The sequence below is a fragment of the Sander vitreus genome, chromosome 11 (assembly GCF_031162955.1).
Source record: "Sander vitreus isolate 19-12246 chromosome 11, sanVit1, whole genome shotgun sequence".
Classification (NCBI taxonomy): Eukaryota; Metazoa; Chordata; class Actinopteri; order Perciformes; family Percidae; genus Sander; species Sander vitreus.
Genome location: NC_135865.1, coordinates 13954882 through 13981942, shown reverse-complemented (window position 1 = coordinate 13981942; position 27061 = coordinate 13954882). Strand labels below are relative to the sequence as shown.

The 27061-nt window shown below is 42.8% G+C and overlaps 1 protein-coding gene across 1 annotated transcript in view; it reads right to left on the bottom strand.

Annotated features, from left to right (window-relative positions):
- The window catches only part of myo10l3 (myosin X, like 3), a 52929-nt gene that overhangs the window by 1041 nt on the left and 24827 nt on the right, over positions 1–27061 (bottom strand). The window contains exons 6-40 of the mRNA XM_078261752.1: positions 26603–26727; positions 26470–26483; positions 26249–26333; positions 25780–25886; positions 25332–25461; positions 24483–24601; positions 22632–22778; positions 21762–21862; positions 21279–21345; positions 20549–20641; positions 19309–19377; positions 16965–17047; positions 16743–16851; positions 15533–15613; positions 13829–13953; positions 13491–13605; positions 10655–10761; positions 8508–8915; positions 8359–8389; positions 7415–8236; positions 6511–6634; positions 5931–6174; positions 5684–5779; positions 5392–5485; positions 4202–4257; positions 3943–4085; positions 3545–3739; positions 3202–3359; positions 2605–2728; positions 1822–2119; positions 1513–1720; positions 1207–1343; positions 949–1072; positions 405–860; positions 55–246 (exon numbers count right to left, since the gene is read on the bottom strand). Coding sequence (XP_078117878.1) covers positions 55–246; positions 405–860; positions 949–1072; positions 1207–1343; positions 1513–1720; positions 1822–2119; positions 2605–2728; positions 3202–3359; positions 3545–3739; positions 3943–4085; positions 4202–4257; positions 5392–5485; positions 5684–5779; positions 5931–6174; positions 6511–6634; positions 7415–8236; positions 8359–8389; positions 8508–8915; positions 10655–10761; positions 13491–13605; positions 13829–13953; positions 15533–15613; positions 16743–16851; positions 16965–17047; positions 19309–19377; positions 20549–20641; positions 21279–21345; positions 21762–21862; positions 22632–22778; positions 24483–24601; positions 25332–25461; positions 25780–25886; positions 26249–26333; positions 26470–26483; positions 26603–26727 — 5587 coding nt within the window. The remainder of the gene's footprint in view (positions 1–54; positions 247–404; positions 861–948; positions 1073–1206; positions 1344–1512; positions 1721–1821; positions 2120–2604; positions 2729–3201; positions 3360–3544; positions 3740–3942; positions 4086–4201; positions 4258–5391; positions 5486–5683; positions 5780–5930; positions 6175–6510; positions 6635–7414; positions 8237–8358; positions 8390–8507; positions 8916–10654; positions 10762–13490; positions 13606–13828; positions 13954–15532; positions 15614–16742; positions 16852–16964; positions 17048–19308; positions 19378–20548; positions 20642–21278; positions 21346–21761; positions 21863–22631; positions 22779–24482; positions 24602–25331; positions 25462–25779; positions 25887–26248; positions 26334–26469; positions 26484–26602; positions 26728–27061) is intronic.

The window sequence follows — 27061 nt, the reverse complement described above, 5'->3', positions numbered from 1 at the left end:
GTCTTCTCTTACAAACACACACAATCTAATATATATATGGGAAGGATTACATACTTGTGGTGTTTCAAACAGCATTTCTCTCTCATCCACAGTGATCTTGTAGGTGCAGGGCTGTGGAGCACCAAAGAAAATAATGTGCTCATATTGGAAGGTCTCCAGAGGCTTGGGCTCTCCTCTCTTGTAGACAGACACATTTTCAGCGCTCACACTCAACCAGAGATCATGAGGGAAACCTCCTTCTTTGCACTAGAAAGACCCAAACACAGGAAGTTATAAACATCATCCAACGTGTGCAGTGGGCTGGCCCACAAGGGACGCACTGATCTGATCTGCTGGATCCGTATCAAGGCCGATACCGACCTTACTGAGCGGATTGTGTATCAATCAAAGACATATAAATTTACCTCGACGTCAAACAGTGTTGATCCATATCCAGGCCACTCCTTGATGATTGTCATGTATTTGAGCATAGCCTGGTGCTGGTCCAGACCAGTGAGTCGGGACCACTTCTCCCCGATGCTCGCCCTGGTGGCAGACGTCTCCTCCTTTATCCACATCTCCAACATCTGCTCCTCCTCCATGCGCTGCTTCTTCATTGAGCCCGTCTTCAACCCCCGCCGCAGGGTCCCGTCCAGGAAGCTAGTCCTCCGACGCTCCAGAGTTTGGCCTGACCCCGAGGCGCCACCCACCTTGGTGAACTGGAGGATGCGATTGCGTAGGCGGCCCACGGGATAGATGTTTTCCAGACTCCAGGTGACTCTCGCTTTGTCTCCAAACAGAAACTGCAGGCGTAGAGCAGCCAGGTGCTGCAGGGTCTCCTCACGGGCAGGAAAGTGGCCCCGGGTCAAACTCTCATGGGCCTGAAGGAACAGCAAAATAGTTCATCATTAGCACCAACTTGTGATTGTAAAGACTCTCAATAAGTATAACAGGATGAGTAAAACACACCTGCTCAAACATGAACGCAAACTCCACTCCTTCTTTAGGCATGCTCTCCACATCCAAGAAGCAGTAGAGTTTAAAATAGAGTTTCCATTGGCCTTCATCCTCAGCTTCCTCACTGCCAGCAAGTCTGGTGGGAAAAGACACAAACCTGTCACTTACACATCTATATTTTGGTCCTTTCTTGATATTAGGTATCCGGTAACAGGACCCTGAATTTATAATAATATTATTACATATAACATGTGATCACGTGTAACATACCTTTCAAATTTAGCCAAAACATCAGCCACAAGAACCCTGCTTTCCACAGCTCTGTCAATAGCGTTGTTGTGTTCAAATAGCGCAAACATGTTCCTGCTGTCCTCCATAGCCAGACCTCGGATTAGCTTCTCCACCACCTGGACAAAGCAAGCCAAGATAACAACGTAGTATGTATTAGTACGGCTCCTTCTCTTGCCATGTTAGAAAACTAAAATATCTGTATCAGAGTTTGTGTAAACTAATCACAGATATCTTGCAGTGGAACATTTAAAACAGCCTGTGTAGCAATGACTAGAGCTTGCTTACCTCTCCAGCGGTGGTGTGCGAGTTAATGGAGATTTTGCAGGAGCCTCCTCCATGGCAGTACACTGTGGTGGTCATTTCCTGTCTGGTAAGCAGTGCCACGATTTCCTCTTGAGAGGGAACAAACTCTCTGTTCTTGGTCTTCTTCAGAGACTCACCGATGAAATGGGCAAACATTTCAATCTCCGTACCAGGGAACAGCTCCTTAATCCTGAAAATATGCAAAGACAGTGAACTAACAGTGTCAACTCGTCATAATCTGTGACCATGGATTGTTATGAATTATGGCGTGTGTCCAGAAATACACTGCACCTTTTGAGGTGAAACTTGAGGTAGCGTAGGATGCCTCGGCTGGGCAGGAAGGTGCAGCACATACAGGTCAGGAGATGCCAGTGGGCGCGATTGGCAGGACTGTTTGGGTGCGGGACATGATTGGTTTGTTTGATCAGCTGACAGTAAACCTCATCTCTTAACGGCCTCAAGTCTTGACAGGTCTGAAGGATTCCCTGGATGATTGGGACAGGGTCTGACACGGCCTCCATCTCCTGCAGTGAGTTGAAAATCTTCACTGCCTCATCCTGCAGGCTGGTATAACCCTTTTCCTTTTGCACTGGGACAGAAGGACAGAGAGAGGATTTAAATTCCAGCCAAACCATAACAATTATTTTTAACTACAACTATTTTAACTGGTTTCTGTACTTTATACCTAGTAGTGAATAAATTCTATCAGATCGTCTTCTAACACTGATAGAGCTGCCAGTGTGTGGGAGGCTATTCATTTAAAGTTGCAGCCTTCTTCTACGCATGCAATGCTGTAGAAGTGGATCACACTGAAAAGTTAATTATTTAATTATTTAATTTTATTTTTCCTCTAGCTAGTGAGCTTTTAATGTTGTAAAATTGATATTATGATAGGAGGGAAATAAGAATGACATAAACAAAAGAATGCATGCATTCAGATACATGTTACTGCAACAACAAAAGATCTGAGTACTTGTATTGTATTGTACACCCAACCATGCAAACATTTTGACAAACATATTGACAAACAGAAGTCAATAGCTTGCAAACAGTAGCTGCAGCCACAACACTCACAGTGGACGCTGACATCTCCATAGGGCAGAGGTAGAAGAGGGGAGTGCAAAGGATGCTGGGTATATCTCAGGATGGGGTTCCTCCAGTATGTCTGCTCCACAGCCTCCACGTTCAAACTGCTCTCCTGGACAGACAGAAAACTGGTTCAGCGATCTTAAAGTAAAGTGGTCATGAATTATCAACAAAGTAGAGCATTCTAAAATAGGCGGAAGTTTGTATTTAAGTGAGTTAATCAAGTCAGTTTAGTAAATATAACAGAGTAAAGCTATGAAACAGCTATATGTGAGAAAAAAAGGTTAACATAAGTGTTTTGAAGCAGGCAAAGCCAAAACTTAAAGAAGATCACGGCACACACTCAGTGAGTAGTACCTCACTTTACTACATTGTGTGTCCCTGCCACAGGTTTGCATGACTGAAAAGAATTGGAGTTAAAATAATATCAAGATGTTAATGAAATGCCATGCAAAATTACTTTAGTGATTATTATTTAGTGAGACACATAAAGACAGACATTGCACACAGACTAGCAGTTATTCGTATGACATTAGTAACTTTACTACAACAAAGGGAGAAACAGCCAAATTAATCCTTTAATACCTTGATGTCCCTGATGAGTTGTTGTGTTGGCGTTTCAATGGGAACTTTGCTGTCTATTGCTCCCTGTATGGCATTCGCCCACCGCATGGCTTCATTCAGCATTTTGGTGTAAAGACGGTAAGAGTGTTTACGTCCATGGATGATTATATTCCAGTAACCTGGGTGAACAAGAAAGAAAGTAATAAGATGCTAAATGACTCCCTGGGAGAGCTTAATACAATTTAACAAATCAGACATATTTCCCTACAAAATGCTCAAACCTGAAAAATTTGCAGAGAAACCTTAAGATAAGTATATTTCTGTTGCTCAAGATGACTGAGAATAATGTTGACCATAAACTGACCGGTGTCCTTGAAGACCTTCTCATCTGGCTGCACCACAGAGCAGAGGCTGTTGAGGACCAGAGTTCCCAGTTTGGAGGTGCTGCGCTCCGACGACTTGTAATAATCCAGAGAGGTAGTGGTGAGAACAAACCAGCGCTTCTTCAGCTTCAGAGAAGTGCTTTTGGCTCCAGATTTCATCTCTTTATGCAGCCAGCCTGAAGGAGGATAAACATTATTGTTAATCCTTTTTAGTATTTCCTTCTCTCAAACAAATTCAACACATTTAATTCATTGTACTTTAGGTGCAGAATCTCATTAGCCATTTATGGCGCTAACCAGAGGTATCCCACTGCAAACATAAATACATTAATCTACTCTCAAATCGTAAAAATCCCAGAGTGTGTCTCAACTGACTGACCTCTGACTAAGAACTCCTGTCCGTCAACCTTGCAGTCTCCCTTGGATTTCTGCAGCAGGCCGATCCAGTGGTGCATCTCCTCAGGTGTGTCCGTGTTGCAGTGGATCACCCGGTTAGCCGTGATGATCACAAACGAGTTTGGTCTGCGGAACAGAACACAAGAACAAAGAACACACGTGTTGTTATACCATGTACATGCTGTCATACCACTTAGACTGCAGTTTAAGAACATATTTTAGGATTACTGGTCGTTCCTTACCTATCGGGGTTGTCTGATGCACAAACAGAATCAATCAAGCCCACATCTAGTGTGCCCTGGACAGAAAAGACGGGTGAATTTAAATGATTATTAGCTGTTCGCCCATTTGTAAATATTTTCCTTGGTGGGCTTTCTTCAAGGGACACTCAAGTGCTGGAGTTGTAGAATAAGTTGCATTACGTTTCCACGATTAATACAGAGCTAACTTACCCCGATACAGTAAACATTGCTACCTGGTGCTCCAAGCTGTTTTATTCTAAAACGTGTGATCCACTATTTGATCAGAATGACCTAATGGCCTGATGTGGTTCATGGCGACTACCATGAAATGTAATCTGTGTATGACAAACTCTTCGTTTGAAAACATACTGACCCCTTAAAGGGAAACTTTGCCGATTTTCAAACAGCTACGTAGCCTGGTTGACACCAGACCCTTCTCAGTTGTAACTGAGAGTTGGTCTGGGCAAGCTTCATTCACAGCTCATTTCCGAAAGGGGCGTCACCAACGTGACGCCGCTCAAATGCCTCTGGGCGCAATTGGATAGTCCTTCAACCAATCAGACCAACGATCCGGGTGACGTAGCAGCGACAGCGGCATCAACAGACTGCTGCGCTTCGGTGGCCGTCATGTTGAATGTAAACAAAAAGTTGCTTGCTGTCGCTGCGCTATCGTCATCGTGTAAAGCCCGCCTCCACGGTTGTGATTGGTGCCTCAATTTGGAAAAATTGGAAATGGGTTTGAATGGGCTCTTGGCCAGACTGACTTCCAGAGCAAATCTCAAATTTGCCGGAAGTTGGTCAGGGTTTTCCCAGACTAAGAGCTTTGTGTCACTGCAGATGAAAACAAAGCTGGTTGAAATCAGCAAAGTTTCCCCTTAACAAAGTCGTTTGAAGGGAAGTAAATGGGTGTTTATACTATGTTGGTTATACTGTACATATTTGTCATCTTATTTCTATGTTATGTGGCTTACATGACTGTCTTTCCATCATTTTGTTATTGTCCATAAACGTTCATAAAAATGAACAATGATACACCAGTGTGCACATTCTGCTTCTTCAGCTTAAATAACTATATGACCCAAATCTGGACTGTCATACTTTAGCTGAGTCAGTTACACGCTTCATCATTACGGCTGAAAAATTTATTTGAGGCTGGAGCCCCGGCAGTAGAGAGGTAAAACAGCACTAACCACTGCATTCTTTGGGTTGGCCTGTTCATGGTGCATCTCCACGAGCTGCTCCGGGCTGACGCTGTGGACCCGACTCAGCACATTGAACCAACCACTGGATGGGGTCAGAGGGAGTTCAGAAAGTAAAAGTCAGCTAACATATAATTGAAAATTACAACTTCCACTGGCAACCACAAGGGGGAACTTCATTTCCACACATCACTTTTACAGAGAGACAATGACAAAGTAAAACACTGCCCAGAAAACAGCCAGTTCATTGATGAGTTCTATACAATATGTGGTTATAATGTACCTGGCATCTTCTGGGGACTCTGCGTAGATGTGGTAGGTCCTCTCCTCAGTCACAATATTCAGTGCATTTTCCTTCTCATGATTGTCCACTATCTCTCTACAGAAAGACCCAGAGTAGACCAAACCTTAGTGAACCATATAGTGTTCTATTTCTTTGGAGTAATAATAATTAGACCTCCAAAATAAGTGAACAAATGAAAGAAAATTAAGATTTTTATCCCCATTGACTGAGAACAGGGTTGTCTTACTTGGCTGTGCGGATATCGATGGTTCCTTTCAGCTTCTCTTCACTGTCGCTTTCAAAGTACATGAGCTTTGACTCCCGCAGAACAAACCAGCGCATCTTCCAGTTGCGCCGAGACAAGGTGGACATCCCTCCTCCTTTCTTGTAAAGCCAACCGGATTTGAGGGAGTCCTGCTTGGCCCGAAACCACATGAAGGTCTCGTCCTTCAGGACACACCAGCGACGACGCCACGGGATCATCAGACCACCTGAAAGAGGGAAAGGTGCAGAGAGCAGAGGGAGAAAGAAAGGATGTTTATTCATTAATGTTTCATGTAAAATCTTAATATGATGGGACAGACATTCACACACATGTGCATCCTCTGGACTCGCAAAACAACAAAAATGAACAACATTTAAGAAAGATATACAGTAATAGTGGACGCTATAAGTACTAGAACATAAAAAAGGACAGCAAAGAAGCAAGAAACAAAGAAAGCATGTTTGACATTTCTAAAACTGATGAAATAACCAGACAGGCTGTGTTCAGCTGTGCAGAAATCATCTGCATGCCTGCTGGGCAGTGATTTGGTAAAGCTACTCACTCTTCATGTAGAGGTAGCCGTGGAAGTATGGAGGCCCACTGCCATTCAGCAGATTCACTCTCCCATTGGAAACTTCCTCATCTGTGTCCACATAGCCATCGTTGTCCTCATCGCTGTCAATGAACTGAAACAGAAACACCAGCAATTATGACGATAGATGTCCTCCATGAAAATACCTTGTCCTTCACGAGCAATTTATAGAAATTTAAATGTTTCAATTATTTAATTTAAATTCAGGAGGAACTGTTGTTCTTTTTCTGAAGACTGCAGGCAGTCAAGAGTCTTCATTTTGCAATTTCAGAACTAAAACCAGTGCCCAAAATCTGTCTGACCTTGTTGTGAGTCACTATGTCGTCAATCAACCTTGCCATAAAACAAGCAAATACAGTACACACCCACACAGCCACACACACACTTGCACATACGCACACACACTCCCCTCTTTCCCTTTGACATTTTGCTGATCTGACCGTTTTAGGTCTGAGCTCTCTGCTTGACTTGCAGTATCTGGGAATAGATTCACATGCTCATCAGCAGAGCAAAAACAAATAATTGCAACAGTGTTTCACTGTGATTTTAAAATGAGCTGAGCCTTTTGATATGACGCACATTTTGGGTATATAGTTTAGGTGTTGAGTCGTGGGGAAAATAATATACCCAGAGGAAAGATAGGTTGTGTGTCAGTGTATATGAATAATGGCTTAAGTTAGAATGGAAAATGCAGCAATAATAATTAATAATTAATTCATTTGAGGGCAAAACATACTTTAAAAATGCATAATATTTCAGTTCAACTGCAAATACAGTCACTTTTTTTGGTAAACAATGATTCTTCAAATGATTACCCATCTGGATTAGATCTGTAGCATTTGACAGAAATGATTCTGAGCCTGATAGTTCTCACCGAGTCTGAGCTGCCTCTGAAGGAGTCCAGGCTGTTTTGGGTGCAGGAGGATTTTCGCAACACCTCCTCATCTGTGATATGGCCGTCATTGATGCTAGCACCTGAGCTCCTATGAGCCTCCTCAAACTCCTCCTGGTCGTAGTCCGACTCGGTGTCTGGCTGGTTTGAGTGGGAAGGCTCCTCTCTCACAGGCTCAAAGTCTGACCCCCTATTGGCTCTCTGGCACGGCCGCCTTTCTCCATTAGTGACTAGAGAAGGAGGCCTGGAGGTTGGGGAGTCTGTGAGAGCAGGGGCATGACTCAGCCCGTTGGGGGTAAGTGGGGAGAGCTTTGCCGGTGCAGGACAGGAGGCAGAAGAAGGGGTGGCAACTAGTCCTTCTGCAAAGGCAGGTGGAGGAGGGGGAATACTTTGGAATACTTCTTTGTCTAGAGGAACTGCAGCCGGAGGAGGGAAGTCAGGCAAAGGAACGCACTCATCCTCAGCGTGGAAACCCTCGTCTACCTCCTCCTCGGCCAGAGGGGCTGTTGATTCAGTCGGGTCGTGGAGGTTCTCCTCACTTGAGAGCGATGGCTCTAAACCACCAAAGTCCAAGAGCTCCAGAAACTCAGTAGCCACGCGGGAAGCTTCCTTCTCCAGTCTGTAGATCTCAGCGTCTCTCATCTGCCGCAGCTCCTCATGGGAGACGTCTCCGAGAAGGGACACGCCATCTTCCTGCTGCTTCTGCAGGCGCTCGATCTCCCTCTCCAGCCGCAGGATCTCCTCCATCTGACGGCTCTCTTCCTCAGAGGTGTGACTGTGGGACATAGTCTGGGACAGCGCCTTCTGTAGACAGGACGAGGAAAGAGGAAGAGACATAGAGTGTAAATTTAAATACTTTATGCCACCACATTTACACCTCATATTGTGTTTTGTTATGTGAATAACAGTTTTTGTTAAGGAATTACCTTCTGACAAACACCATTTACCACCAAGTTCCTGAAAAACGAAATAAAAAAAAATTTGGGATGACAAATGTGCACATGAAGGAACTATCCAAGTCATCTGATCTTAATAAATGCATCTTCAGCATATCACAAAGAGTGAATGACTCTACCTTTTCTCATCTGCTTTAGCTGCCATTTTCTGCCCTTCCTCTTTCTCCTTCATCAGTCTTAGCTCCTCCCTCCTCTTCATCTCCTCGTCCATGAGCCTCTGTCTCTCCTCTTCCTCCCTCTTTCTCTTTTCCTCCTCCTGTTGTCTCCTTTCCTCCTCCAGTCTCCTCTCCTCCTCTACTCTCCTCCTCTCCTCCTTCTCTTCTCTCATTTTCCTCTCCTCCTCCTCCTCTCGCTTCCGTTTCTCCTCTTTGAGCTGGCGGAGGAGGGATCGGGCCAGCTGGCCTCTGTGATGTTTCTGCAGGATGATGGTGGCAAAGCGCAGGCGCAGGAAGACACGTCTCCAAAAGTGAGCGCGGTAGTTCTTCTGGATGGTGATGACGCTGGACTGAACCCTCTTATACTGTTTCCTGATGAGAAAATCGAACACACACCTTTCGAATCAAGCACGGCCCCATATTTAATCCAATGTTGTGTCACCACAAACATATTTGTGACGTTGGACAGCACTGCATAATCTCTCTCAGTTTAAATAAACACACTGGTAAGAAAGCCTGTGCATTGCGAACTGTGCAATGTTTAGAGTCTGATGAGCTCGTGCTGTTTCATTGTGGCCGTGTGGGCTGCTGTGCTTAGCCCTGTGACTAAGCCCCGTCACCCACACACTGCACATGCATTGAATACACACACATATAAACAGCGTGCACACACAAATACATGTGACTTGATGAAAGGACCACACACACACTGCTCTGACCCTTAGCCTGGCGTAGTCTCCACAGTAATCACTCCGTGGCCTCTGACTGGTCTCAGGACAGAGATAATGTTACACATAATAATACAAAGGCTTTACTTGTGTCTTTGGGGAACTTCCCTTGCCTCTGTCTTTAGTATGAGCGGCTGTGAAGTGAAAGGGAACTCACAACCTGAACAGTGTCATCAGTCCCATTATACTCTCCCAACGGAGCCTTTCAGAGGACTGTATATGGTCCTATATGTTGTAGCAAGCAAGTGCAATTACATCCCAAAGGGTGTCTGCATGTGCAGATTTTGAAACCACCATAGTGATGGATGTCCTCCTGTCTGACAGGCAGAGTGGAGAGGTGGAAAACATGCTGCTCAGGCTGAAAAGACTGAGATTTATTCAGCGAATAAAAACAACATTGACTGTACTGCTGATTGCGTACCAATAAATTAAAGCCTTGCTGATGCTCACAGATAACTATGTATGTCCAAGGGTGGTTCAACTAAGGGGCATGACCTGTACATCACCCCATATGATACTGTCTTTTCAATATATATCAGTCCAAGTACATTGCAACATCCAGAGTAGATAAACCATAACATCCAGTTTCTCCCTTTTCCCACCTTAAGTTCCTTTAAGGTTGTTAAAAATCATTTTATTCCTCACTGTCTGAACTGACGTTTACACAAGTCAAATATTCCATCCCAAGACTCTATGTTTTGTTTATGGCTGCACCATTTCATCATATTATTCTAGATGTCTTGTACATCATTCTATGCACATTTCCCCAACTGTGAAAGAACCAAAGAAACCTGCACACTCTCGGTCACTTTTCCTCACTTTATTAACACCGTTTTTTCCCCCAGACATTCAAAATAAAAATGTACCTGATACATTTTACCAGATGAGGGTCTGAGGTCTGAAACACTAATAATAAAGTGAGACCAAGTGATCCAGTGTCTTTCTCAATCAGACTGTATGAGTCCACACAGCTGTCTGTACGTAAAACTTTCTGGAGTGCAGGAACTTTGTAGTGAATTTTCTCCAAAATTCTGCATGACATATTTGGCATCAGTGAAATCTCTGGGATCTTGACTAGATTTTTTTTCTTTTCTTTTTTTTCTTTTTTTTTTTTTTACTTTCTGTGGATTTGAGAAATGTACAGCATGAATTTGTAATGACAGACTCACCAGTGAGTCACAGTTTTATGAGATGAGATATAAACCCAGATAACACACACACACACACACAGACAAAAAGGTAAACATGTGTGCAAAGGCTTGTAACTGCACCCCCCCCTCTGAAAACCACACACACAGGCTGTACACCTCTATTACAAAACAAACACTGACAACTGTCGCTGCCACTCAGCTCTCCACCCCTCCTCCATACTCCACCACTCACCTTGCCACATAGCTGAGGATGTGGGCGCGGATAACCATGCCAGCCCTGCGCCGCACCTCTTCCCTCTGCTTCTCCAGCCTTTGCTCCAGGGCCTCCTTCAAGAACACCTGCGGGATGAGCAGCGCCACGGCCGAAAGGGAGTGACAGAGACAGAGAGACACAGACAGGGAGGTTGGGGAGGGTTGAAAACAGGATGGGTTAGTTCCTCTTCTTGGTAAGGCTGCAAAAGAGGGCCAACCGAAATGTAAAGGGCCCCTGTTGTCTGTTGGCAGTACCCTGTGCCCACTGCAGAGGAAGCTGTGGTGCAGTTGAGGCTAGCAGGCTAGCTGCTCTCCCTGACTGCAGAGCAGATCAGAGGGGAAAACTGGCACGGGGAGAGCAGTGTTGCTGCTAATTCCGCTGCTGCAGAGCCTCATTGTGTTCAGGCGTCCTTCCTGAGCATTTTCCTGCTGCTGCTACCACTGCGTTAGTAGCTCGACTGACGTGCAGAGGAAGAAAGGCACAGAGAGGGAGGGGAGCGGTAGGGAGAGGAGGGATGGAGGGATGAGGGGGAGGGATGATGGCTGGTGTCCAGATAGAAAGCCACACCCCTCCTTGCTCTTATGAAGAAAGGAGAAAGAGTTTAGTTAACCCTTTTCTCACTCCCGAAGACTTTTTTCAAAGTTGGTTCCGTCTCTGAGGGACATTTGACAACTTACAGCTACTCCTAGACTAAAACACTTACAAGAAATGAACATAGAACTGAAACACGACATTATGAAACATAATCAGATGTTGTCTATCTGACCATGTAAGCAGCATATCTGGGTTTATGTGATAATGCAATATCTGTTGCTAGTCTGGAGGATCAACTGCTTCTATAAAGGAGGGGGGGGGGGCTTAGAGTGGCTGTGTGTGTGTTTGTGTCCCAGATGTTCCACTAATCAAAGGATCCCACAGCTGCCCCTGCCTGCCTCTGTAAAATCTGTGAGAGGAGGAAGCTTCCTCTTCATCCACATCCTTCCCTTGTCTGTAAAACAAATGTCTCGCGAACATTCACACACCCACCCACACACACACACCCACACACACACACACACACACCCACACAACTTCACCCAAGCCCCTAATTCTGGGCAACACACTTCCTCTGCACACAATCAGCACGTATATAATTACACACAGATTGTTTCTCCAAAGGAAATGTAGCCCCCTTCTGTCTTTCAGCCCCCTTTCCCACAACCCACACAAAATTTCCCTGAGCTCAAAAATATTACACTGCCATCAAAAACACAATCATGTGGGTCTTAATTTGAAAAAGCCTCTTTCTCCTTCTTTTTCTATGTATGTAGAGTGTAAAGTGGAGCAGTCATAAGAGCAGAGGCAGGCAAAGGTCAAAGTGCTGACCCTGGATGCATAATGAAGTTTAACCCACACCCACACAAAGGAAAAAATTATTTGTTTTCTCTGAAGTTTGTAATACACAGTGACTCCAGACAGTCATACTGTGTGCATGTGTGAGAACTTTAATATAGATAGGCATTTGCACATTGGTGGTTATACTGCACCGGTTATATACTTATACAGAACCAACACGTCAAACATGTTTGGTCTCTATGTATATTTCAGCATGTGTGCAGCTGACATTACTCATAGTGTGCCAGCCAAATGGGGTATTGCAACAAAACTGCCTAACAAATTAGAAACGTCTCAGTGATTTAACGGCTACGGAGGAACCACAACTTAGAACAGGAAGTAACAGTGCGACTGATTTCAAGAAAGCCTATGAAACCGTTTTATTTCTATCCTTTTTCTGCACTGCAGAGGCCATCTATCTATGCTGAGTTCAACGCAACAAGGTTTTGCTCTCCAGATCAAACAAGTCATTAAAGGTTAATCATTCAATGGGAGTGCAGAGAAAAAGAAAGGGCTTTGCTCAAGGGAGTTGATGATTGTTTGAAATAAAGAGACAGAGAGAAAAAGAGACAAAGAGGGAAAAGATGTGCTGTGTTGCAACAGATGTAGATCATAACGCTATGATAACTTTTCTAAAAGATGTATGACTTTCCCCTAACCTCTGCAACACTTCATCACTGCCTCCAAATCACAGCAATTTAGTTTATTAAATCAACAGCTCGACGAGTGTCAAGAGGCTAACACTTTTCCAGCTACATTAAGGCTGCCTCAGGATTAGTGTAAGCCCCTGCGCTGGGTTACAGTAACAGTTGTTGGTGTCAGGTTTTTTTTTAGGAGTAGCCATGTAACTCTGTGGTTGTCGGCAGGAGAGCAGAATATTGACCACAACTGGCCAGAAAAATCTTTGGGGCTGAGTCACAGTTGGGGCCGTCCAAGCTGTGGCACACATTAACAGCTTGGGAATGACAGCAGCTCGATTTCTTGAAAAATAATGAGTCCCAGAAGATCACATTGAACCAATATGCTATCAGGATTTTCTGCATGAAATTGTCCGTATCCCATCCATTTTCCCCGTGATTTCTGACTCGTTGAAGATGTTTTGAAGAGCATGTAGAGTCTGTCTTGTGTACTGCAGAGTCTATCTTACAGGAAAACATATCATTGTGTGTTTGCACTTGTGTTAATCACATTGTTGGGCCAAATATCTGTTCACACAGCCACATTATGTGGACTCTCGTCCCATTTTGGAGTCAGAATGCTGGTCCCCCGCAAAGTAAAACATTACATTTTGGGGTTAAGACTTTGTTTTTGGATAATGTTGGGATACGGTTGAAAGTTAGGTTAAGGGTATCCAGGGCATGTAAGTAAATCAACGAAATGTCCTCATAAGTGACAAAAACAAGTCTGGACATGTGTGTGTGTGTGTGTGTACGTGCTCTACCTTTGTCTTCCCCAGTTGCCACTCTGTCTTGGCTTTGTCATGAAGTGTGAGAAGCTCCGAGCAGCTCTGCTTCTCATCATCTGAGTGGATTTTGTTCTTCAGGATCATCTTGTACCTGTGGAAACACACACACACACACACACACACACACACACACACACACACACACACTTAAAGAAACAGAACAGCAGAAGACTAATATTGGGGATTTCAGCACTTAAGAGATTTATTTTTTATTTGGCTTTTGGTTTGTTTTTTAGTTGTCCAACATAAATCCACCACTTTTAGGTGACTCATCAGCTTTGGTGTGTACAGTATTCTGTTGGTATTTCGCTGACCTGCTGTAGAAGTCCTTAAAGGTTCTACGGACGGGAAATCCGGCCCTGCGGATCTTCACAGTTTCCAGCATCCCAGAGTATCTCAGCTGGTTCAGGACCACATCAGGATCAAATTGGTTGGCCTTCTGTAAATGACAGACAACAAAACAACATGAAAACTACAAACACCAAAATGCCTATTCCATTCCTCTCAAACGATAACGACACTAACAGTTCTATGCTTTATCAAGATAATACCTGATATGCATTAAAGGTTGACCTGCATACAGGCCTTATTCAGTAAAATACATGTTTTGGTAAGGAAGATATGGGATGGCTACAACACTGCAGGCAAAAAAAATTATAATCTTCCACTGTTGAGCCCACACACCTATTAAAATCCTCTTACTGCTGAGTCACATTAAATTTGAACTAAAAAAGTAAATTACAATGGAAAGTGCTATCATTTTACATTAACAATCAGGTTACTGCAAAGAAGTACACACGCCATCACAGAGAAACCTGAACATTGTTGAGCAAGACCTTGCCAACCGGGTAGGCCTTTCTTTCTGGAATAATCAGCTGCATTGTTCACAGCTCTGTGTTACCGATGATCCTCAGGTTTGCTTATAAGAAAAGGATCTGTGATGTCTGCCGCCTCACACCTCCACACAGGCTGCCTGATCGCTCACAGGGCTTGCACGAAGGCCATTGTCACCCAGAGGGCACACAGCTCTGGATAAGCCCCAAACAGGACAACAGCATTCCCCAAATGTGTCAATCTAATTACAGGCTAATGCTACTATGCATGGAAACAGACACACTTGGATACAAAGGCACGCTTGCATGTGTTCATGTTAACAATCAAACACACATACACACATATACGTGCACGCCTCTGAGCTCTGAACTCTGCTCTTTAGCAAAGGATTTAGGCATGTTGACTTGTTTGAGTGAAAACAAGCTGGCCCTTCCCTCAGTGGCATTTTTATCAATGAGGGTGTGTGCATGTAAATCTCACAAATACATTGTATGTGTGTGCGTGTGTTAGAATGCATGCAATCCTGTCATTCTGCAGGATTAACAGAGGCATGGCTTGTTCCATCTTGACCGAGTGAGGCCAGGTGAGTGAATGCGAGGCAGAGCAGGCAACAGGTGAGAGAGGAAGAGGGGGAGAGAGGAAGACAGTGCAGTTTCCATACTACTAAGTAAGTAAGAAGGTGTGGAATGACACATAGGGATTTGGAGGTAAGGAGATGATAGGGGAGGAATTGAGGCCAACTAAATAAACGTCCACATGGCTGCACCCTGCACCATGGTCTTATCTCGGCATTCCACTGATGCAGCCAGATCAGCAGAGCATCAGCCAAGCTGCTGCAGCTGGAGTGGCCAGCAGTGACCTCTGACCTCTGGTAAAGGGGATAAAGTGGTAGCAATGTGCTGGTACACAGCCCTTTTATCTGAGGAAGTACAATGAGAGTATTTGCACCAAAGCATGACAGAAGTTGAAGTTTATTAGTAAAGAGAATTCGCGGGAAAAAAAAAACTAAAAAGAAAAGTTCCTTTTCAAGTGGAACATTTATATCACTAAAGATTAGCTCTGAGCAACGGGAGCTATGAATAGCACAGAGGAGTTTAACTTTGTAGGCGCTGACCTTGACAAGACCTGGCAGTGTTTTTGACGTTTTTTTTTTTTTTTGGTGCAATGAAACTTGCATGACCTACCTTGTCCATGTTTGGTTTGATGCAGCGTACAAAAAAGGGGTTGGAGGCACTTAGTGTGGCCATCAGGGAATGGAGAGAGTCCTGAAACACATCAGCAACAAGAGGATTAAGATCAAGACAGCAGAGAAGCAACATATTCAGTCCAAATATAATCCTTTATGTCTATTTATAGAGTGAGAATCATGAAACAATACAGTATGAGGGATAGCTGCTTAAGAATCAAGAAAATGGAACCTTATTTTAAAAATAAATCATAAAACCAGGTGACCGCTGTTAAAACAGGTTGAAATTGTCTCACTGCAATGGCAGATTTGTTTTAAGAAAATAAGACTTTTAGGACTCAATAAAACACAAATTACTTGGTAAAATGACGATTTTTGCAGTGTTTGCACTATGCAAAATTTCAATCTACAAAGTTGGAGTAAAGGTACAATATCTCTAGTATAACAAAGCAGAAAAGAAAAATACCCAACTAAAAGCACCTCAAAATTATACTTAAGTACAGTACTTAAGTGTGAGTTAAGTGTGTATAAGTGTGTATATGTATTGTTGACAAAATCTATCAAAAAGTACAGATTAAAAGTAATTTCTTTTTTTCCATCTCAAACTCAGTCCATATTAACCATGACAAACACACACACCCACACACAAACCCACACTCCGAGGACCCTTGAACCTCGCAGGCTATGTCAGCCTCGCTCTCTTTGCTGCCTCAGACAGTCTGTCTCCAGCGAGGCCGGGCCTGGCAGAGCTGAGCGTGATTGGCCCCTGGTTGGCCCCTTTTTGCCCAGCCATCAACCCTAATCCCGTGGCTTTAGGAACTGTAGACCAGGGCAGGCTGCCAAATCCTCCCCTGCTCCTTCTCTCCACACTGCAGTTAGGACATGCTAAGATAAGCCCTCCACTGCACCCCCTCCACCGCCACATATTTCATACATCCCATCACCCATCATTCTCTGCAGATCAAATACAGTGGCAGCATTCTCCTTCCCCTTCTGTCTCTCCAAGATTTCTATCCACCTTTTTCATCTGTGCCCCCGCGCTCACACTCATCATGCCAAAATAGACAGACAAAAGTTAAGGGTTTAAGTGATCCTTATATGCAGCGGCACATGGGAGACAATTAACTTGTTGTCTGTGTGATGACACAATCATACAATCATCCTCTGAACTGGGAGTGACGGTTAGATCATAGATGCTTCAGTCTCACCCTGAACTGAGAACTGACGGTGGGCTTGCGTCGGGCCGTGCCCATCTTTAGGGTCTCATCTCCATTTCTGCTACCGACACGCTCAAAGAGGTCATAGATGAAGTCAAGCCTGCAGACACACAGTGCAGTACAGGGAATGTGATTGTAAAAACTTTTATATAAACTGAATCATACATGTGTGCACGTTCAGCATGCAAGAGAACAAGAGGGTGATATGCTCACCTGCTGTCTTTAAGAATAAACAAGATGTCGTCTCTGAAGGTGTCTCTGTTCTTCTCCAGTATCCCACGCACATCATACAGCACCTAAAACAGAGGTGAAAACATAAAAATGTGTAAGAACAGAATGTGTTTACATTTAAGATATTGTAAAATAAGACACTACTTTGTTGCTGTTACAGCAGTAAAAGAAAAAAAAAAAAAAACAGGAAACAAAGAGCTATTTAAAATAATAAATACAACATAATAGTATACAATTAGTATAAAATAATATATATACGCAGAGGTAATGATGCAATTTGCTTCATGGTGATTTGCAAAATTATCCAAAGATAATCCAAATATTCTAATATTCTATAATAAGCAACAGAACATATCCAGTCATAAAAGTCAATGGCTATTATATCCTTAGAGCTGAATATGTTATGAAGACATACAAAATAATACGCGGTAACACTTATTTACTGTCAAGTTTTACTGTCGGTAATTTCACAATTCACAACCACAGAGATATTTGCAATTGTAATGTTAAGGGAGCTACGGTTACATGTGTGCACGTAAGAACTGCAATTGGTTGAATTTGTTAGCAGAGTATTATTTTTTTTAATTGCTCTCAGAAGTGCAGATGATTCAAACTTTAAAATAAAACTATTTGAATGCAAAGGTGTCATTATAGACCCCTAATTCAAATGCTTAGAGGATTATTGCCAATCCAGCACAGATTGGACACAAGAATGGAAATAAAGCTTAATCATTTCTGGAGGCTCATTATCTAGACTGGGTGATTGATGTGTTTAGATGAGAACATTCTCACACACACACACACACACACACACACACACACACACACACACACACACACACACACACACACACACACACACACACACACACACACACACACACACACACACACACACACACACACACACACAAACAAAGTATGACATGAGTGGGTAGTGCGACCAAAGAGCGAGGGGGAAGGGCCAGCAGAGTGCCTCTGTGTTAATGCAGTCACCTGTTGAGTTCTGTTCAGCCTTCATCTTAGCAACACTGCATTCTTCTGCCGCCCTTACCCACATGTAATGCACTCTGAGTTTGGGTTTGAGTGTGTTTGCTCATTTTGTATGAAAATAAATGCAAGTATTAAATGCAAGAAAATGCATAGAAATATTAAAATACAATAGATCAGGGAGGAGAGAGAGAGAGTGGATAGGGCAGGGTGTATGCGTTTGTGTGTGTGTGTGTGTATGGGTATGTGTGTGTGTGTGTGTGTGTGTGTGTGTGTGTGTGTGTGTGTGTTTGTACTATAATCTAATAACAAACCCCATTCCCAATTCCCAAGCCTTGAGGCTCATGGGGAGCCATGAGATCCAAACTTGACGAAACATGTATTTATAAATCACATACACACTAATTACACTCCATTCCTCTCACATTGGAAGAATAGTCAGTTTCAGGTTCAATTAAGTAGCATGGTCTCATGACACAGTTTGCACGCACAGGTGCACTAATCATGCAAACGCTGAATCCACAAAGATAAAACACAGTCCAACTGCATTGCTGTTTTTGCAAAGTTGCTTCTTTGCATTATCACTTTTGACATATCAATGTTTACATTAAATTTACAAGGTGAGGTGAGGTTTTTTTCCAAGTTCACGTCAGACAACGAGAGACTTAATTTAAATTGATTGAAATACCCCGGCACCACACGGATAATCAAATCTATGGGAGGATGCTACCATTTCCCCCGCTGAACTCATAGCACTGTTTCAGATAACAGAAGGAGCTTTCAGAGAGGCGGCTGAACTCTCCAGAGAGACACACTGGGGAGGGAGGGAGAGAGAGAGAGAGAGAGAGAGAGAGAGAGAGAGAGAGAGAGAGAATGACAACTGGTTGGCCTGCCTGTCCTCTCTGGACCAAGTCATTACCATAGACATCCATGCCAGGCTTGTGACTGAGCTGCCACACTCACACTGAGGAGACCTTGTCCGAGGCAGGCTTCATAAAGCCATTCTTTATCAAGGCAAATCTTTCTACCCCCCCTCCACACACACACACACACACACACACACACACACACACACACACACACACACACACACACACACACACACACACACACACACCACCCTCTCCTCCCTGATCTATTCTAGATTCTAAGCAGTTTCTCCTGACTCAGGGAAAAAGACTGGAGAGTGGAGAAGGCGTGTGGCATCAACATCCTGTAGCTGATTTTTGGCAGAGACGAATCGCTGCCCATCCAACAACTACCTCACTTCCCCAACTTACTCATTCAGGAAGCTGGTTTTGCTCTGTATCTGTGTGTGTCAACTGTTATTAATTACCTCTCCAGCGTAGTGCTTGATGCCAAACTGGTGGTCGGCCACTCTGGGCTTCACATAGTATGGGTTTGTCTGAGGAAAAAGGACAAAGAGACCACTGACTTTTAGAAATGACATTCATATCTACATAAGAGTGACATGATACTGTCATGACACATGAACCCTAACTGTAACTCTAACCCTAACCATAACTTGTCATGACAAAAACCGAATGACACTTAATGAGAGAAGTGTTATGTCATAAACGTTTATGACTTGTTTATAATGTTTATGACACGTTCATGAGAGTGTCATATCACTCTTATGTAGATACATAGATTTCACTTCAAGTAAAGTTTCAAGAACTCAAGTTGATATCTTTTTGTTTGTTTGATTGTTTCAAAGCTTTCCAAAGATGATACCAAGAACTTATTTGTGTCATAAATATGGAGACACTTTGTTTTAATAACCTGAACTGTCTGTTAGGCACCTTTACTGCACCACCTTGAGACAAGAGACATGTGGGTTGACTTATTGCATTTTGACACCTGCCTCACACTATATTTAGTTTATACTTCTGTTTGGTGAGGTTGCTTTGTTGTTACATTTGTATTGAGTGTGTTTCTGTATCTGTTAATTTGACTAAATATAAAAAACAATTCAAATACATTCATTAATTTACAATTATATAACAGAAAAAAACAACAAATCCTTACATCTCAGAAGGTGAAAAATTTGGCATTAAAATTGTTGTTGATTAATTTTCTTTCAATTAAACTAATGAAGTAATCAACTAATGATGTCAGCAGTAAACATGCCGCCTGCATGAAGTGACACTCTCCAACTTTTTCGACCATGACCCTAAAACTCACCATGTGATTCAGACACCTGAGGGAGAGATCAGACAGTTCTTAGGTCTCACTTTGTAACTTTTCTTTTTTTCCCGTCAGCCATTCTTTTCTCCTGCTCACAATGCTTCACAGTCCCGGAAAACGGCTGATCACATTTCAGCATTGTTTTGTTAGCATTTGAGAGCGCTCTGGTGGGGGGGGGGGGCGTTCAACGCAGCACCGAAGGCAACAGACGATTAATGGGCCAGGAGAGAGGTCTAACTCTTTGGGGCTGTTTGGGCTGGAGGGTGGTGAAGGCATTTCTCCAGAGGAGCTTTGGTAGAGGGATATGGATCATTTTTATGTCTTTGTGAGTGTCTCCCTGGGATGTGTAAAACATGTATGTAAGTTTTCATTTGTACGTGTGGACTCACTGCATGTCGGCTGTGCAGTTTCTCCAGGAGGGTGTAGTCCGTGCCTTTGGGGAATCGACTCTCCTCATTGATAAGAGCCAACATGCCCAGTTTCTAAAGGGGATACAGACAAGAGGAGCAGAGAGGGTGAAACACACCGCAGTCATGATGAAACTAGTTTCATAATCCCATTGGGAGACATCTGGCAGCTTTTAATATACTGTAACAATGCATCCAGGAAACAGCATAATAATTCATTCAATTCTCTTTCTTATTTACAGTTCACTGAACAGGCATGGTGTTTGGCAGCAACACCTAACTTCACAGATACACACAGTCACACTAATACAGCAGACATACATACATCATCTTATAAAAGGGCCAACAAGCCAAATCACAAGTATAAGTAGGGATAAAATGGTTGTAGTGTAGTCTTTTTGCTTCCCCTAAACTTTTGACCCAGAAAGCTTTCAGACACGAGCCCACCTCTGTAGAAGCTCAGTTTTAACCATCATTATAACTATGGCGATACAATAAAACAAATTGTCTTAATGCCACCCTTCAACCGTACCTTAAGTCGCTGACTGGTGTACATTACTGTGGACACACAACATGCAAAATGAGACTATATAATGATAGAGTAGGAGATGGAGGTCAATGTAAGCATAGTGTGGCGTCTGGGTCAGCACGCTCTGGCTGGCGGTTAGCGGTCGATCCCAGTGTGGATCCCAGAGTTTGCTCTCAGGGTTACCTTTTCTATGAGATCCAGACACTCTGCGTTATCCATCCAGTCTATGGCCTCCCACTGGATCCCCTCCCTGTGTGGTGACACACACACACACACATACACACACACACACACACACACACACACACACACACACACACACACACACACACACACACAATATGTACATAAATATAAACAACTAGGAAGACACAATGACTGTATTGTCTAGCATGTGCATGTGATGAAATGAGCCATGTCCAAAGCTGCTGGCCCATCATACAAGAAAACAACTGTCTGGGGGAGAAACTGAGCCGATCCCAAACCTCTGGCAGTTTGCCTGTATTGCCTTGAGGAGGCCCAACCCCCATCCCCAGCCCTATCTGTCTGTGTCTGACAGTCTCCAGCACATAAAGTCTTGTTTTGTTTTCAATGTATCCACCAGCATACAAGGGCAATTTGAAGAAAGATGTATCTTAATTGTTTAGATATGTTAAACAACTTTACCTGTTGTACTCCAGCTGTTCCAGCGAGAAGATGTGCTTGTTGAAATACTCCTGGAGTTTCTCGTTGGCGTAGTTGATGTTAAACTGTTCAAACCTGTTCACCTACAGGATGGAAGAGCAAGATTTCAAAGCCAGTTAAGTAGCTTAAAGATCCCATTCAGACTCAAAATCTTAAAATCAAAAATATACTCCATCTCCCTCATTAAAAAATCCAGAATCTATGAGCATGCTAATGCGTTTTTCCTTTAAAGGTTTAACTACTAGACAAGATGTCTCCTACTTCACTGAAAAGTCCATTCTCACTGAAGTTGCATAATTTGGACCATCATTCTGATGTCACCAAATCCTGCTGGTATACAGCTAACTCATTTCACAAAATTTTTTTTTTCAAAATGATGATTCTAAAGCCCCTGAAAACTCGGTTTCAAATGCAATATATTTAGTAGTTCAACCCCCCAGATTTGATTGACAGTAACTAAACAATCCACCAACTGTGATCAGATTCTGATTAAAAACAAAAACATTGCCTAATCTTGTTATCAAAGTAGAAAAAGGTAGCATACTGTCAAAGTATTTAATGCCTATGCAGCTTCAGATTTTATCAAAATATTCGACTGACATGTTTGTAAATCTGGTGCACGAAAGTATACAACTTTTTTATTTTTTTTATTTCTTACAAATGAGCCATCCCACTTCATAACCAGCAGGAAGAGCACAGGAACAAGAAAATCTTCAAATCTCTCATGTGAAAAAACTAAACTATTGACAGGACATTCTGTGTTTTTGTAGGACCCAATTTCTCATAGTTAGAAGCTGATTGAGAATAAGTATTTTGCTCAATAAAGCTTAAATTAGAAGAGTAAACTTTCACCTCAAAGTTCTCAAAGCCGAAGATGTCCAGGATGCCGATGGACTTGAAGTTGTCTTTGCCTTTGATCTTCTGGTTGATCCTCATTATGATCCAGGAGAAACACTGAGAATAAAGTGCCATGGCAACTGAGTCCCGCGAGTCCACAGCCTGCAAATCATGACACAGAGAGGCAAAGGTTACTATGGATACCAAGGCAGGAATAAATAGAGGAAATGCTGCAGGCTGTATTTTAAACACAACATACAGTATATCACCATATGCATTACATCAATTCTATCAGATGGTGGTTGAAGCTGTTAAAAACAATGACATGTTTGATTGTGATGGGCTGTGTGAGGCCTCAGCGGTGTGTCTATAAAACAAATAGTGGTTTGGAGAAGCGTCTGTCAGTTAAGATGATGTCTGTTTTCACAATAGACAGCGCTGTTTATCACCTACATATCTTAAGAGTGACGCACAGCAGGCAGTATTTGTTGTTCCATTTCAAAAACCTAGTGAAAACAAAGACAAATGTAAACATGCTTTTGTAGATGATTGCCACTATTTTTACTATCTTTTTTTTTTTAACGAAATGACACGTACGCTGTCATAACTTTCTTCTCACAAGCTCCAGCAAAAGAGAGTAAGTTGACATTGAGTTATAATTGTTTCAAACTATCATAATTGTAGACTCTGTTGTAATTTGTGACAAACTCCACTAATTTAGCTATCCACACAAGTCTTTTTCACCGTTTGACCTGATTTTCTCTAGCTGCCGTGAAGTCGGCCTTTCAGCCAGACCATCCGTGTGTTCTTGAGCTTGCCAGCTACACTTCCTCAACAGGCATTGTGCTTGAATTGAAAACAAAACAAGAGTGTGGCGGTGTGTACTGTATTTGGGACAACAATGCTCATGGGCTTTTGAGTAATTCATCATGCCCCGTCACCTCTTGCAACTAGTGGGTGTGAACAGAGTGCTGGTGGCTCCAGGATCTCCGTCACAGGGGAGAGAAGAATGGCTATTTGTCCAGGATGGTGGGGTGGGGGGGGCTAGTGAAGGCAGTCGTGGGGTGGGTGACCCCTGGCCGCTGTGAGAAGAAGCCATTCGTACCGACTCCAGGACTGGAATAATGAAGTCTATTAAGAGACAAGCTGCTTCAAAGACCAGGCAGAACAAGCAGCAGCAGGGTGACAGCACGAGGTCTTTGTCTAGTGATGAAAAGCTTTGTTGTGACTTTCGTGTCTCTGTGAAAATAGCAAAGGTCCATTCTGCATATTCGCTGATATTTATGCGTATGAGTGGGCCGAAGGCTTGAGCTCAGCCAAAAAGGATTGTGTCATGAATCAAAACGTTCTTGTGGCGTATGGTGAAAAGGATAACACACGCACATACAGACGTGAAATATTCACATTAATTAGAGACCAGAGCATAAATTTGAAGCCAAGACAGAATTATTACACCAACGTCTTGGTGCCTGGCTGCGCTGCCTCCAGAGGAGAAGACTCTCACTTCAACCTCAGTCATTGGGTCTATTGTGCTTTTGACTCAGATCACTATCACGATGGCTTTATTGTGCCAGGAATCTGGCAGACAAAAAGCAGGAAATGGCTGGGAGTCACGCAAGGGATCTGGAGAGGCATGTGGGGGAGAGCGGCAAAGAAAGGCTGTGTGTGTCACCAGGGGAGAGAAAGGGGGTGAGGACAGTGGGCAACAAACAGGCATCTATACTGAATATTTCAGTGTCTTTAATAAAAAAAAAAAAAAGACAGTATACTGTAGACGTCTGAACAATCCCTGAAATCTGGAATATAACAGAGCTGTCTTAGCTGTGTGATTCCCGTAATGAGAATTTGGGTTGGATGTGTTGTTACCTGCTCCACAGTGAGTGGTGAGCAGATCTCCTCTCCTCTGAGGATCATGGAGCGTTGGGTCAACACCTCTGACAGCTGGAAGGAGTCCAGGCCGAGCAGCTCGCTGACATTACTGACAACTGAAACACATATACACAAATGTATTACATGTAGTGTATGTATAATGTTCAGGTGTCTCCTATTGATGACAAACAACAGATGTGACATATAGACTGTGATCCTATACAGTCTACAGGGAGCTCTTCTTTGCTGGCTGGGTTGTGCTGTCACTGTAGTTTACTGGTTCTCTGGAAAAGAGGTCAAACACAGCGAACAAAGGAGCCTTGAGCTCATGTTACAGCCTGTTCAGAGCTCTGTCTGATAGTGCAACGTCAATCAAACTCAGGGGTATGACGAGTATAACAGAGTGGTCCAACATCAGCGGTGAGCTAATGATCTGCTTTAGAAAATGGAGGTTTTCTACAATAAATTCCAGCAGAAACAATTGGTTAATTTTACTGGATCTTGCTTTTCTGCTTGAATCCAAATGTTCCCTGTTTTTCCCTTAAATAGCATTAAAGATGTTTAAGATGTCCACTGTTTGATAAACGCCATGTATATTTTGTATTGAGCACTTCAAGCTGTTGTTTGCAACATTTTCTCATACAAACATTTCCATAACGTTGCCGTTATGTTCAGCTCATGAGGTTAAAAAGGTTGGTTGTTTGAAAGCTTGTTTGGTAAGCACCGTGCCCTCATGATAAAAAAAAAAAGTGGTTTTCCAAGGGAATGAGTAATTTCCGAGACACTGTCATTTATCTGTAATTTTCTAATCCTTTCCTAATGACCTCTCTTAATTCCTTCTCTTACCGCCTTTGGAAGTGATCTGAGCTCCACCAGCGGTCATGAATTCAATGTTGCCCATCTGGAGGACAGCAGACAGCAACTTGAACACGTCTCTGATCTCCTCCTCAGTGAACTCCATCACTTTCAGGGCCTCCTGCAACGCAACACAGACAAAGTCAGACATTTCACTAGTAACACACACTAGACTCATACTTCAAGATGTGACAGCAGTTAAACCTAATTTTATTTATCCTTGGAGCTATAAAACACTTATATGAACATAATTCAAAATGTGCCTCCTAAGTCAACACGACACAATTAAATAGCATGTTTCCCCCAGGCTCATGTTCTCTAGAAGACAAGCGTCTGTCTGGTAAGGCGGTATTAAACTCATGATAAAGGCTCATGGCGCCCTCTGGGGGTAAAGCAAACCACTTACACTAACAGGATTTTCCTCTCATCTTGTTCTTACCATCACACTGTCAAAGAGCTGCTTGTCATCCAAACTGATGTCCTGCACACAGCCTGACTGACTGAGGTAGTGATACAACTCAGGACACTCGGACAGGAGATACATGTCTGCAACAAAGATACACAGAGACACATATTTTAATATCAGCAAAAAAACATATATCACTACATAATGATTTTAAGTATTCTGTTGCTGTTGGGAAAACAAATCAAGAAATGTTAGCTATTAGCTCCTGTTTGTTCAAATTCTGGATTTGCTTTTCATTATATTTTCTATGTATTTGATTGATTTTCCACATAAAACTTCAGATTGGCTGCCTACCGTTAAATTATTTAGCATTTCCTTTAGAGCTGCCTGAATTAGACATCTTTATTATTCTGATATATTAGACATTCAGTCACATGCTATCCCTAATTAGTTGCAGAGTGTATGTTTAAGTGTTGAACTTGGTGTATTCTTTTAAACGAACCTCTGTGGTCTTTGTCCGCCCCTGCTAACAGAGCGTAGAAGATGTGGTAGTTTCTCTCTCCAGGATTCTGTCGAACCACACGGTTCTTGGAGAGAGAAGATGGTTAGAAGAACATGTTAAAAGTATTTCCTGAGTGAATTGATTTTGCTGATGACTACTTCGTCAGATAATCAACTTTCTGATCCCAGTCGCTGCTACTGAATGTTTCAACACAAACTTACCTTTTCCAGCAAATCTGATGATTGAAAGTCAAAGAAAACAATGAAAACGTACAGTGAATAATCCTTCTGAAACAGACACGTGTGAACATGTGATTTCTCTACGGTATATCTAAAGTAAATCATTGAAGGATACAGTCGATGATGCAGCCTCCCTGAATGTTTCCGTTCTGGGAAAAGTGTAGCTGGATAAACTTCCCAAAGCGACTGGAGTTATTGTTGTACACAGTCTTAGCATTCCCGAAGGCTTCCATGATGGGACTGCAGACAGAGGGAAGTCAAATCAAATTATCTACTAAGGAAGCCTTTTTTTTGCATATCCCATGTCTGTCTGTCTGTCCATCACTGTGTGCAGATTGTGTGCAGCCTGGGCAAAAGCATGCACTTTGTCATGAATTCTGACCCATATGCTGGGTCAGTGACTAAACCGTTTCAGATATTTAATGGAATTTAGTATATTGATCAGTAGTGGGGGTCGCCACAAAGAGCCACTAACCAAATAAACACTTCCCATGAATATAAAAGATGAGCTTTCAACAAAATATATATCAAAGCACCAACAATGTATGATTCATGAGTCACATAATACAAAATA